A 14,827-nucleotide genomic window follows, 5' to 3' on the forward strand; every position below is an offset into this window, starting at 1 on the left:
CACGCTAAAATATAGGGCTTATAACTAGTACTAACTCCTACACTGAAGGTTCATTTATTAAGAAAGGGATACCTTCACGAATCACAATACATATTCAGATCTAGCTGGCTAGCCGATAGTATTGTGCAAGAACGTCAGCGTGCAATCCGATTGCATCTAAACATATGTATATGACGTCTAATTGAGCTTCTTCGATCCTAAAATTGTAAGCAGGTGACAAGCCAATAACAAAGATCTACGTGCTTGGTATTTTTTATTGACTCAGGTACCACTTTGTGCTTGAAAGCTAGCGCATTTGATAAAGTAAGGAAACAAGCTTTAACATGTAGTGAAATTATTGGATGTGCATGTTATTCCCTGACGGCTATTTGATGAGGAAAGTGGCTTTGTGGGCATCGCTTAATTGAGGCCCTTTATTGTTTCATATTCTTCGAAAGTTAATCTGTTTTGTTGTTGATGAAGTTGGTTGTTTCCTAATGAAGTATCTGATTATTCGATGAAAAGGGAAGTTGCGTGCTCGGAAGATAAGCTGCGAGGTTCGCGCACATCCGTGAGTGTTTCCCCAACTGACATTGAATCTGGCGTTCTTCAACCCTGTGTCGATGCTCTAGAACATGGTTGCGGTGTCTTTATATTGAACAGTTGAAGTAGAGAAGGGATGACGCTTTAAAGGGAGGCAGATATGAGGATGATATTATGTCGTTAGATTAGGATGAGATTGGTGTACTTGTGGTTAAAATATTCATCTAGAAACGGAACAATCAGCTTATAAATAAGGAAGGAAAGGATCAAATATTATAAATAAGCGTATACTCAAGTGTGGATATGCATCATTTTGGTTACTTTCACGACCACAAAAGGCCCTTTTCCGAAGATTTGTAGTAATTTATATACGCAAAGAGTAATTTTTATATGTTGAACGGTGTGTTAATTCAAACTTTTGTTGCGCAAATCTAAACATGTTGACGAAAAAAGATACTTCATAGTTCCCACAGTTACCTATATAGCCATCACAATTTTCGATAGATTATAAATATCAGCAAATATCCCCTTAAAGTGCAAAAGATTTTGTTTTAACGTTCTTTATAAACTATCAAGTTTTATATTATTCAATCGCTCAATCTCAAATAATAATTTCACAATGCAATTACAATCAGTCGTTTTATTAGGTTTAGCTTCCGTTGCTTTAGGTCAATCATCAGCTGCTGCTCAACCAATCTCACAAATTGGTGATGGTCAAATCCAAGCTTCTACCAACACTGAAGCTCCAGCTCAAGCCTCATCAGCTGCTGCTCAACCAATTTCTCAAATCGGTGATGGTCAAATTCAAGCTTCAACTGGTACCGCTCCAGCTTCATCAGCTGCTCCAGAATCATCTGCCGCTCCAGCCTCATCAGCTGCACCAGTTCAACCAATCTCACAAATCTCAGATGGTCAAATCCAAGCTTCAACCAACACTGAAGCTCCATCATCATCAGCTGCTCCAGCTTCATCAGTTCAAGCAATCTCACAAATCTCTGATGGTCAAATCCAAGCTTCAGCTTCATCAAATGGTACCCACAGTGCCACCGTTTCAGAACAATCTGAAAACGCTGCTGCTGGTTCTTTAGGTGGTGCTGGTTTCGCCGCTTTAGCTGCTGGTGCTTTATTATTTGTTTAAATTCATTGAAAGATCTAAACAAATATTTTAACTACAAAAATTTACAAAAATCAATTTATACAATTTCGTTTGATACGTTTTAATAATTATCATTTAATTTTCTAATAATGTTAGGTGTCATTCCACTTTTAAAGTCTTTTAATTAAAGGCTTGTGTGTTTTTAGTGTATAGCTACTTTAATTGCTATGGGTTTTCTTTTAATATTTTTCAATGTAGTTGATATTCATGAGTCAATTGAATAACCGATAGAGTCCAGTTTGATCCAGGAATTATTAAAATTATCCTTGATCACGATTCACAAGTTACAACACGAGCTGGTCTAAATTTTTTTAAATGAATGTAAATCTTTATACAATTAATCACAGTTCTATTTTAAGAAGTTAATATATAGCAGATGAAAATCTTCAAAGCCACTATACTGAAATAAAGTTTGAATTTTGATACTGGAACATTTAAAAGTTAGAACAAAACGAATTACCTTAAGGGGTAAATTTCAAGTTCGAGATCAATCGAAGGTATAGTTTTCAATTACATTTGAGTTTGGAATCAGGATCATGGAATGTAAGGATTCAGCTTATGGGGGTACAAGGTTGGAACTTGGAAGGGTTGTTAAATTCAAAATGGGAAGGTGTTTTACCAGCTGAAGTTTAACACCTTTCCAAGTAATTACGTTCAAATGAAGTGTTAGTACATGAAGTTAAGATACACTATATACTATGGATCTCAATACATATCATAATGAAATAACGCATTCGAGCCTTACATTAATATCTGTTAATCGGGAAACGGATGATGGTAAGTATGTGTTTCAAGCTGCTAATATTATTATAGTGTTATACTGAAACTTATCGATCACACACAAGCCAGTAGCGCTACTATTTCATATATAATACTTCTTTTCAATGCTTTATGATATATCACGAACTGAACAATATATCATTAAATCCCTTTTTGTATATAATCATGTGTTTGAAAGTATCCCTTGTTCAAAAGTTTATTCATGATGAAACATCTACAGTAAGTACACATTTGATATATACTCCAGTCATAATGTACGTTTATGAAAACAATTGACCTGAGGGAGTGACTTCTCATCAATGAAAATACACACTATATCCTATTCAAATAGATGTATTCTAGCTGTTATTTAAGTTGAAGATAGAAGATAGTTTAATTCTCTACTATGATTACACATCGCTTATCTAATACATCGCGAATACGCGAATGCGTTCTTTGTTAAAATCCATTGTGAAGGTGTCGATCTAAAATTGATTCACAATTGAAGTTTTACATGTCATCTAATATCAAATAATTATATCAAAAGCCAGAAATATCTAAAGCAAAGCGGACCTTATTATTGAAAGCATTTTCATTCTACTCAATCATTCAAATCTTTAATTTCAATTGCTCATAAACCCCCTTAGAATTCATCATCAAAGTTCAAAGCTGATACGTTTGCTGTACGTAACTGCGCTTCAGGTGTCAAAATAATCACACAACCTAGAACTTATCATTGACAATGTCGTTCAAAACAATTATAATATCATATCTTATAGGTGGGCTAACTTTACCGCCGTTATTGATAATTGCTGCTTTATATTTATATTATACTGTTCTGCCGCGCTATGTGGATGATGATGAAATTGATGATAAAGATGATGACTTGTCAGAATTTACTACAAATGAATATGAAAACTTGAAAATGACAGAGGTAGAAGAGAAGCAAACCAGTGGAGTCAAAGCGTTCAAATCAGGCTGGCTCACAGTTACCAGGGAATATCATACTTTTGTTAATAATGCAAATGATAAACAATTGGAAGGCAAAGAACCTGAAACTAAATCCGCTTATTCCTCTCTATACAGACTGATGAAGAGTAACAAGAAACAAGCTCAACAAAGTGAAGCTGGTGATGATAGTGCTTCGTCTGCTACTGGTGATAAAGCTACAAAGAAAATTGTTCGTCGTAAAAACAGATATTTTGGTGTATTGAGACATGGTAATTTATTCCTTTATAAAGATGATACTCAACAAGACGTTCAACATGTCATTGTGTTATCAAATAATATTGTCACTTTATGGCCGAGGGACCTGGGTGACGCTGAATTATTTACCAAAAGAAGTGCCATTTGTATCTTGAAAAGACAATCAAGAAGAAAATCGGACTTACCACCAAAAGAATCAAGTGCTTCGTTGAGAAATAATGAAGTTGGTGTTGAATCAACTATAGATATTTTAAAATCAGGTATTATCCCACCCAAAAATAAAGGATTTTTCATCTATTGTGATACAAATTATGAAAAGGAAGATTGGTATTTTGAATTGATTAAAGCCACTAAGAGAGACAATTTCCAACCAACCAACACTGATTTGGACCTTGTTGAACCTTCTATTTATGCTAATGCTCTACATTTCAAAACTGCTGATATTATTAGTTTGATTCAAACTTTACATTCTTCAGAAGGTCAGTTACAAACACGTTGGTTAAATGCCTTAATTGGTAGAATTTTCCTAAGTGTTCAATTCACAGAATATTTCCATAACGTTGTTCATGTCAAGCTGTTAAAAAAATTGACCAAGATTAATAAACCTGGATTTTTGGATGAAATTAGAATTACTAAAGTTGATGTTGGTAACGCAGCTCCATTTATAAGTTTCCCCAAATTAATAGAATTAAACCCAGATGGTAGTTTAAAGCTGGGTATGAAATTTTCATATACTGGTAAAATTTCATTACAGGTTGCTACAAAGATGAATTATTTCAAATCAAGAGAGGTGAGTATCTTATTAGCTGCTACAATCAACAAAATTGAAGGACCAATGATTGTTCATGTTAAACCACCTCCTTCAACAAGAATTTGGTATACTTTTGAAACTATGCCAACTGTGGAAATGGATATTGAACCTGTTGTCTCAGATAAGCAAATTACTTCTAGCATGATTAGAAAAATGATCGAAGGTAAGTTTAAAGATGGTATTAAAGATTCTTTGGTTTTGCCTCATTGGGATGATATCACATTCTTCAATACTTCTGAAGAAATTTATAGAGGTGGTATTTGGGATACAACCAAAAGACCAGATGACAATGATACAGCTGTTGCTTCTGAGGCTGAAAAGGCTGAGATTTTGAACGAAGAAGATGATTTGTCAGTAGATGTTGATTTAACAGAAACCATAGATTCAGATTCAAAATCTGACATCATTAAGTTGGAATCTGATATTACAGATTCAAAATCACCAAATTTTGAACCAAGAGATAATAATGATGATTTTAGCTCACTAAGATCCAGAAATACTACTGCTTCTGGTACAGTGAGATCTAGAGGCTCATTCACAAACTCTATATCAAGTGGTAAAAAGACAACACCTTCAATTGTTACATCTAGTGAACAATTTTTATCCAATGGAGATTATGTCTCTAAAGACATAAGTGCCCCATCCTCACCTGTGAAAGAGGCAAAAACATTTACTGCTTCAACACTTAATAAATCAGAAGAAACATTATCTTCAGAAAAAGAAAAATCATTTTCAAGAAGTAATACAATTCAAATTTTGTCAGAAGAAGCTAGTGCATCTAAGAAAACAATTCAAAATTCAATCAAAAAAATTGGTAAATGGTATAATGATAAGAATCGTAATGGATCATCAGCAACTTTTAAACACCAAGATGATGAAACTTCATCATCACCATCAACAACAACAAAACCTTATACACCACCAGAAATGATCCAATCAAGAAGAAAAGCTCCAAGTACCAGTGAAGGTTCCAAAAGACAACCAAGAAGAACAACCAGTACAAATACACTGAACTCTCAAGATAGTGGAAGCATGAAAGCAGCACCACAAGCTCATACATTCCCTGCTGAGTATCTGTCAGGCTTGGAACCATCAGCACCTGATTCACAATCAAGTGCAAGGCATGTATTACCACCAAAAAACTTAGAAATGAAATCACCATATGAGTCAATGGGCCCATCATTTGCTTCACCAGTCTCGCCACCAAAGGAGACATCACCTACATCACCAAACAAATCCCAATTTCCAAGAAGGAAACCAGTATCAGAAGATCACGCTGCTCAAGTTCCATCTGAAGATCAAAAACTTCCACCTCCATTACCTGAAAGAACTTTACCAACTCATGTTCAACAATCAAACGTTCGTGAAGTTCCGTCAAGCTCAGAATCACATATAACCAATAGCTCATTGGACACAAAATCATCTCTACCTCCACCATTACCAGTCAGAGACTCTCTATTCGAAAAAGTGGACTCTGCTGCTTTACCAGAAAAGAAAGATGAACCCGAAAGCGGGATCACAGTTGGTGATCATGAAGATGACTTGAAAGAAGCAATTGAAGCCAGTCTGCACGAGGAAGATGCAAAAGATCAGGCTGATTTGTTAAATGAAGAATCTCATATTGAAGCAAAAGATGAATGAATATGGTGCGTATTGCATACACGAAGTAACGAATATATAAGCATGTACATTAGATTTTTACGGGGTATTTGTAGTACAAAGTAAGACTAATTAGTTCATAAATTCGTAAACTTGTCTAACTATATTGCACACTTTTTTAAATATTCATCACCAGAATGCCATCCAACCTATATACATTTGGCATAAATTCTCCAATGATGTTGATTGTTGAATTAAAAATTCAGCTTGACCTTGTGTACTCATTGGTAATCCTTCCTTATCTAAAATCCCTCTAATTTTTCTTCTAATTGTTGATAATGCTGATTGCGGTGTGTTTCTAGTCCTTCTTTTATGTGACCAATCCATAATAGGATCATGTAAGAAACTTTCTAAAATATTCATCAACGTAGTTTCATTATTTCTCAATAATGCTAACGTAACTTCACATGATTTCCTGAAAGTACCTTCAACACCCGTGATACCAAAAGCATCAGTCATATTTTTGGTCATTCTGAAAGGCACACGTTCTGGAACCGTCAATTCTAAACCTTTTTCGAAAAGACAATCGAAATCAACATGTAATATACCACCATCTTTTTCATTTAATAATAAATTTTCACCATGACGATCACCTAAACCTAGCATATAACCTACCATAGACATCACAGCAGTGGTTCTAGTGTAATTGTTTCTTGCATGATACCAAGACGATGGATCAGGAAAATTTTCAATGAACCATTGGTATAGAACAGGTGGGTATTTGTCCAAAATCTCAGTCTTGAATAATGCTGCTTTTTCAGAAACATCACAATCCTTATCTAAGACATTTCTGATCAATGGAATATCTAAACCTAAATTGATATTTGAATAGTGTGTCTTTAGAATATCTCTCATTGTACGACTGTTTTCAACCCATTCAATAATACCATGGTTTTCATTCAAAGGAATAACAGCATATGTCTTGATATGAAGTTTTCTTTGTTCGGATTCATAATCTCTTTTTAATAAATGATCCACCATAGTTGTGAACTCCATCAATTTAGCATCTTTTCTTAAATCATCATTAGGTTTACATAAAATACCATATTGATAACCATTTGACCCTTTCAAATACAAATGTCTTGGTTGTTGCATAGAAGATAATACGTCAACTCTATTATCAAATCTATTAATTGTGACTCTTGATGAACTTGGAAATGGATTATGATATTTCAAGGCTTGAACTGATGCTGGTAAAGTGATATCAAAATTTGTTTTGACAGGAACGACCAAAGGGCTAGGAACACAACTATGATCAAATTCAAAATCGTCTTTCAAAGAAAGAGGTCCTTTAACTTTAGGTAGTTGTTTTTTGGAAACCTCAATCAATTGATTGAACAACTTCTTAGATACAGATAACAAGGTTGCATTACTCATGTTTGGATGTGTAGAGTCTGAATTTTCAAACAATTCCAAAATCTTTTTAGCCTTTCTAGATCTATCTTGTTGAGTAGACTTATATTGGGCTAGCACTGACCATAATGCATGCGTTGGATACTCAGATACAACAAGACTTGATATCATTATGATGATTTGACCAGTAGGCTTATTTGGATGTAATAATCTCGACAATAATTGGGAAAACACTGTATACCAAACATACTTTGGAAGCTTATCAGCACATTTTGATATATCATCATGAATGTGTTGCAAGTGTTTCTTTCTTTCTGCCAACACAGTGACCCTTGCAGAGTCTTGAAGCTCAGCAGGGAGTTCCTGTATATTTGCTGAAAAATCTAACCACACAGTTATGACTTTTGGAAGTGCTTCATAAATATATTTCATACCACATTGGAGAGCTTTGAGATAAAAGTTAATGGTACGGCGTTCATATTCACCAGAAATATCTTTCAAGTTTATTTTTTCCGTAGAAGGTGACATCTTAATATCCAAAAGTTTATTGTAATACTTTGCTAACGCATAATAATTTTTCTCCCAGGTCGGATCCAATTTTATAGCTAAATTATACTCTTCAATGATTTTGGTCGAGCTGCTATTGTTGGAGTAATCAAGCCATTTGGTGAATTTCAATTGAATAGATGCTTTATCCCTGGTAGATAGCGGTCTTTCTTCATTTTTCAAATCCTCTATGTATTTCAAAGCTCGAGAGTGGTCACCTTGGGCCCAAAGCAATTTTGCGTACTCTAGCTCAGTGTTTGCATTGTTCAACCTGATGGCATTCATAATGGATGATGTAGCTAGGTCAATTCTATTATGCTTTCTAGCCAACGATGACGAGGAGACCCAACTATCACTAATATCAGCAAGATTAAAATCATTACCAACAATTCCATCTGCTACTCTTCTCATTGAAGAAATGTACCAGTTAGAAACAAAATCATTTCCAGTATTTTCCAGCCTTGTATCCATTAGAGCAGCAGTATTAGCAAATGTATGTGAGCTCCCTTGTTTTGATATCGAGTCTATATCACTCAAAGAATGAAGCACCACAAGCATAGAGCGGCTTTTGTACAACGTTGCTGGTCGGTTCATACTGATATGACCACCAATTAACAACTGTGCTTTTTCAACAGAAGCTTTAAATTCATCAAGCAAACCGCCATTCAAGCTCACCAAAGCTTTTCCAATATGATAATTAACAAGCAATTGTGAATCATTTATAGAGTTTGAATTTTCAAATTTGGACATCCATTTACTTAATGTTTCAAGATTCCCAGATAAAATAGAGGCTTCTAAGGCGATATTAAGCCATTCCTTTTTAACGTTGGGTTCATTAACTTTCACAAGATTTTCTAACTTTTGAAGCGATTGATCATAGAGATTATGGTTGTATAGAGAATTCAATAAACGCGTGTCAGCATCTAACTTTAAAATATCACCACCATCTGAGCCTAGAGCTTCAAAACAATCCTGAGCCATTTTCCAATTATCACTATACTCAAGCTCTGTGATCCGATCATTTAAACTTTTCGTAGAAAATTTCTTTAGAACACCATCAAGAGCATCGATATCACCAACGTTTGCATACATATTTTGAAGAGTACCAAAAAAAGAAGTACCGAAATCATCATATGAATCTGTTCTATAGCACTGTTCCATATATAAAATGGCTCTATCAAAAGAGTTTGATTGTAAAGAGCGTTTAGCCATTAACTGCTGTGGAACACTATCAAGTAGCCTAGTGACTGCTTGTATACCAAAATCAACACCTTTCACCATACGTCTCTTTAGTAGTTGTTTTCTTGCAAAAATCCACTTTCTAAAATAATCCAAAAGATTAAAAATTGATTCATAACAAAGCCTTAAAGAGTCTGCAGCCAAATGGTGAACTTCTTCTAAATTAGTTGACAAAACAGTCAAAATTTCAGTCTTGATTGATTCTGCATGTTCACTATCATGTTGTTGGATTACCAAATTTAAAGCAGCATAAGGAAGGATGAACGTACAAAATGACAAATCTTGATCCTTCACCAGTGATGAGCAAACAGAGAAAATAGGTTCAGCAATATCACCTTTAGCTTTTCTCATACAATCCAAGGTAAATTGCCTTAACCACTTGGTGTGTGTTTTCTTTACATCATAAATTGGATAACTGATTGGCTTATAAGTACTAAGACTTGCACTATACTTGGACGAAACTAATGGGGTTAATGTGGATTTGGAAATATCACTGAATTGTGACCATAGCAAATATTCATGAGACGTTGGATCGTGTTGATTCACATTAAATTTTGAGGAATCTAATCCACATAATTTCAAAAGCTCCTGCATTGCATAAGCTAAAAACAATTGTTTTCCTGGGTCTTCAGATGCCCAAAAAGCAGGCACTAGATGTTGGTCAATGAACTTTAATAGGAACCTGACAGTTTCTTTGGGATCTTCAAAATTGGAAGCAATTACCATTTGATCTCTTTTCTTCTCTATTTCATATTTTGTAGGGTCTAAAGCACCAATCAAACCCAAACATTTAGAAGACTGAACACAAATGTCATCAGAGAGCTTGAATTTGTGCAAAATATCAAGAAGAACACCAAACAACATCGATATAACTGGTGCAAAGTTTGGTCTTGGAAGATGTGTTGTGTATACCTCGCTTTGATACTGAATAAAAAATCTGTTTAAATCCAACAAAGCCTGCTTCACGACAAATTTGTTGTCATTTTTACACCTTCTTGTAATATCATATAACAATGAATTGGTTTTTTCATTCTTTCTAATAATATGATGTACTTTGGTATAAACTTCCAATAGTTCGTCATTAGCTGAAAGTGAGAAAAAACAATGTACATGTTTGGTTTTGAATGTTTCCGATTTTTCAAGGAATGCAGAAAGTAAGTTTTTTGCCTCCATTTTGCATCTATTATCAAAGCTCTCCCATCTTTGTAATACTATGGCAACTGATAAATCTAGGATGGTAACCAAATGTGTTTCCTCCAATTGTTGAACTAAGATCTTCCAGCATCTTAAACCAGATTCTCTTAAAAGAGTAATCTCTAGAGCAGCCTGTAAACAAGTGATGATTTGAGGTAAGGCTGAAACGATAGATGACCCTGATATTTGAACTAATAACTCTATAGCATTTATGGCTTTTAGTTTCTCAACATAAGGCTGAAGACCTTTTGTATCATGAATCGCATCCGAAAATTGTTGAACAACACCAAGAATATGGCGATCTAGCAAACTTTTAAGTGATTTCTTACCTGAATTACCATTATCAGAAATCTTCAGTGCAAGTTCCAAAGCGTTTTTTATTTCAGTTTGATTTTGTTGTTCTTGAGAATAACACTTCAAAAGCTCCCATACTGTTTGAATTAATGGTAATAGATCATACAACGCCAGTGTCTTCAACTCTGGACATGCATTAGACAAAATGCTGTGAATTTTCCCTTCACTTACATCAGTGACATTAGTTAATAGAACAGCAAATACTTTAGCTCTATTATCCAACACTAATTCGATTTTCTTTTTTCCTGCTGCTTTTGCAATCTCACCAATTAAATCTTCCTTATAATATGTCAAGAGATAAGGAACAGTATGTGACGCAGTTCTTGATAAGATTGTTGGAAGTGGAACACCAACCAATTCTGAAATCTTCTGACCTAGTGCAGGTTTAGAAAATAACTTTTTGGCAATCATCAATGACAAATCTGGCATTGAAGGAGTTAGTAATTGCCATGGCGTTTTACCTTTAGCTGAAGCAATTATTTGGATTTCATGAAATGCGATTGATGATTGGAAAGGATTTTGTGAGCTAAGAAGATCAATCAACTTGAACAAAATTGCATTTAATCTTTCACCTTCTGATGCTATTGCAAGTTGCCCCCAGACCATGGTGGTTGACTCAACAAGATACAAATCTGACTTTATATTAATGTTGTTCAAAAGTTTGAACATTGGCTCTGAGTTGGCGTCTGTATCATTGTACTTTGAGACAAAATAAATTGGTAATACCCGAGCAGATTGTAACCTGATATCTCTATTAGTGGAAATGATTTGTGAAGATAGAAATTTAAAGAATGGACAATTTGGTTCAATTTGTGGAGGCTGATAATGGAAGAATATCTTGAAGATCGTCATTGTAGCTGCCATTGATAAAATAGTATCGCTTTTAACAGTATCATCTGATAGAATAAATCTTGTAAACAATAAATAAGCCAAATGGACTTCATTATCTTGATCAACATCTTGTCTATATTGGTCTATATGGTCTAGATTTAGTGATGACTTGGAACATTTGGTACATAATTGTGTTTTAGTATCGAACGAGCCAGCATAAGCACAAAAGAAATCACCTAAACCAGCAATGATTTTGAAATAATTCACCTTGAATGTATCATCATTATCCTGAAGTGGTTGCTCTAAAAGCTTTTTGACATGGTTTATCCATTTTGATAACGTATCTATACTTTCGGGTATCTCAATTCTTAAGGATTTGACCAATGATGTTGATTTATCTGAGTATGATAATTTTGTTAAAATGCTCATTTTTAAGTTTTCAAGATTGATTTCTTCAAAGGTAATATCCTCAATATCTTGGTCATTTTGATTAACCTGTGATATAACTTTCCCAATAAACTTAAAAACCTGATGTAACGATGAGGATGGGAATGTCTTTACCACGATAACACTTGTATTTTCATATGCAGTAGAGTTCATGAATAGAGTTAAATTTTCTGTAGCCAGGCAATGATCCAAAGCTTTCAATAAAGAATATGATATGGTTAGTTGTGTTGATACATCTGAAGTTAATGAAGGTGATTGAATGGTTTCACAACAAAGTTCCATGAAATGTTTGAATCTTGAGTATGTAATATATTCATTATTAATTGTGTAATTAAGCATGCTAAGTATTAAGTGTGACCTTATTGTATCAATTTTGTCATCTTCACTTGATCGGCTAAGGCCTGTGATAATATAATCTAGTTTTCTAGCTGACGATTCAAATTTTTGATCATATATTGAACTTATGAGTAGCTTGCTTCGTACTTCATTATCTGTTAACAACGATAGTAAATTGGTTGATATAGATAGTAAGCTGATCAACTTATCTTCGATTGACGTTTTGAATAGGTTTGTGAGGTAAGTATCAAATGTATCAAGAAAAAATGTTTTAATATCTTTCTTATAGCTAAACAACCGTAGTTTTGTGGTGATAAGGTGGATCATTGTCAATACTGTTTGTTTAACATTCTTAACTAACAGAAGCTCAGTTGTAGATAGCAATGGAATCAATGATTTCAATATCCAAACATAGATCATTGTTTCTGGTTCTTCTGACTCTCCATTAAGCAAATGTGGATCTTTTTCACATATTATTTCTATAGCGCTTAAGCAATTCCTTATCCAATCTGACTGTGTTATACCTATATAGTTTGTTAGTTCTTGATATTACACCAATACGTTTCAAAAAACATACCATCTGGTTTTTTGTTGTCTTGAATACCATGTTTGACAATAATTGTTAACAACTTTAGTTGAGTGTCTGATGAATTGTCTTGAGATTCGCCACTTAAAATAGCGTTGACCAGCTCATACAAGGCATCCAATGCTATAGTACTTCCATTCGACATCTACTTTGATTCTTTAGCAGCATATAACTATGGATAAACTTATAGTTGAAGTGGATTCAAAATTACCTTAAACGTTTGCCTATAGATCTTTGATCCATCAGTACCAGTAAAATTTACCTTTGTTTACCTTACGCGAAAAAAAAAAAATGCCTACTTTACGTGAAAGGTTCCAAATTTCAGTATATAGAAAGCTACAATGCCGTCATGAGCACTTTAAAAGATTTAAATATACGTATGGTACATGTTTTGAATTTTTTTTATTTACTTGGTAATTTTTTGTTTTGCCTTTTTGTTGGTATCTTCTTTGTAAATTATAGCCATATAAACCAGCTGACTATGGTTTGTGAAAAAAACAATAAAGGTTGTAGTATGCTAAGATTCGTGAAATTTGGGTATAGTTTGTAATTGGAAAGTGATGGTTGTATTCATAAAATTAATAAATGATAAGAATTGTAGTTGGGTAGCAATTCATTTCATGATGATGATCAAATTTTAATAAGTTGTTTGATGAAAAAAGTTCTATCTTTATCTACCAGCGTCAAAGTTAACAGAACGTCTTAAGAGATTGTTAGTGATCTAATATTCATATGAATGGTTCTTTTTTAACAAAAAAATATTACTTACTTGAATAATAAGATATGAGGTTCTGGGGCTAAAGTAACGGTTTGTTAGTTATCAATTGTTTATGGGAAGTTTAAAGCATCATCAACAGCGCAATACTCACCATGTGTTTCATAATGTTCCCAACCTAAAGATTGTGTAATACCAAGACCCCTCCATTCATCTTCAGTTAAGATTCTTAGTGTGCCAGTTTCTGAATTGAAATAATCTGATGGAATGACTTTTAACATTGCCTTTGGAAGCATAACATGACTATAGTAAAATAATTAGTATATCACAACTTTAAGCAACAGCGGTTAAGAGAAGAACGTACCGATATTCATATTCATCATCCGAGTATCTATTGAGCAAGTGTTAGTATGTCTGTACATCTATTTGTTACATTTCTAGCAGTTTTGATCTGAGTTTGAATCTCTTGATTTTAAAACAACAACAAACCACAATAACAAAACACGGAAACATACCTTGGTGAATAATGAATAGACTCTTGGAACTCAAAGACTCGAGCACGCTCTGAGTCTGTCAATGGACGGCCTCTGAAACTCATTGTATGATATCACAAGTGTCGAATGCTAACAATAACAGATCTGCTAGGGATAGAAAAAGTATTTTAGATCTATTCCTTTGAGCACTACGCGTATTTTTTCACCAAGCGAAAACAAAACACCAACAAATGCTGCACTTACCAAGATGAAAAACTCCTTCATTCGAAACTGGTCGAGTGCGTTTCCTTTTTTTTTGCCTGCACAAGTTTTTTTTTTCTGTTTTGGTTTGTTTTGCATTTGAAACAGGCATGTTTCACTTTCTGGCAGTGGATCAAGAAGTCTGAAAAGAATCTTGTCTAGCTATTCTGAGACCAGAATTTACATTCATCTATATTTGGTTTTGTTATAGATCTCGTTATCCAGGAATAATTTTTTAGATCCATAGTATCTACAAGTGGTGTGTTATTATTAGGCCTAACACAGAAAAAGTTTTGATCTACTAGATTCCCATCGGAGACAAAAGTGGTACCTCAAAAATCTTCAATCAACAACAAACAATCATATCCCTGTTGAGAAG

At 34.1% G+C, this 14,827-nt stretch overlaps 4 protein-coding genes across 4 annotated transcripts; 2 read left to right on the forward strand and 2 right to left on the reverse strand.

Annotated features, from left to right (window-relative positions):
• Window positions 1-1,141: 1,141 nt before the first annotated feature.
• Window positions 1,142-1,660, forward strand: BN7_1741 (uncharacterized protein; the record flags this gene model as incomplete). Its single annotated transcript, XM_011277652.1, has 1 exon — window positions 1,142-1,660. The coding sequence occupies one exon, from the start codon at window positions 1,142-1,144 to the stop codon at window positions 1,658-1,660; it is 519 nt and encodes a 172-aa protein (XP_011275954.1).
• Window positions 1,661-3,179: 1,519 nt separating this feature from the next.
• On the forward strand, window positions 3,180-6,095 carry NVJ2 (Nvj2p; the record flags this gene model as incomplete). The annotated part of the gene is made up of 1 exon (XM_011277653.1): window positions 3,180-6,095. The coding sequence occupies one exon, from the start codon at window positions 3,180-3,182 to the stop codon at window positions 6,093-6,095; it is 2,916 nt and encodes a 971-aa protein (XP_011275955.1).
• Window positions 6,096-6,242: 147 nt separating this feature from the next.
• On the reverse strand, window positions 6,243-13,144 carry MEC1 (protein kinase MEC1; the record flags this gene model as incomplete). The annotated part of the gene is made up of 2 exons (XM_011277654.1): window positions 6,243-12,922; window positions 12,991-13,144. The coding sequence occupies 2 exons, from the start codon at window positions 13,142-13,144 to the stop codon at window positions 6,243-6,245; spliced, it is 6,834 nt and encodes a 2,277-aa protein (XP_011275956.1).
• A 683-nt stretch (window positions 13,145-13,827) lies between these two features.
• Window positions 13,828-14,312, reverse strand: CKS1 (cyclin-dependent protein kinase regulatory subunit CKS1; the record flags this gene model as incomplete). The annotated part of the gene is made up of 2 exons (XM_011277655.1): window positions 13,828-14,017; window positions 14,230-14,312. The coding sequence occupies 2 exons, from the start codon at window positions 14,310-14,312 to the stop codon at window positions 13,828-13,830; spliced, it is 273 nt and encodes a 90-aa protein (XP_011275957.1).
• Window positions 14,313-14,827: the final 515 nt, after the last annotated feature.

This window comes from Wickerhamomyces ciferrii, contig 00039 (assembly GCF_000313485.1).
Source record: "Wickerhamomyces ciferrii WGS project CAIF00000000 data, strain NRRL Y-1031 F-60-10, contig 00039, whole genome shotgun sequence".
Classification (NCBI taxonomy): domain Eukaryota; kingdom Fungi; phylum Ascomycota; class Saccharomycetes; order Phaffomycetales; family Wickerhamomycetaceae; genus Hansenula; species Hansenula ciferrii.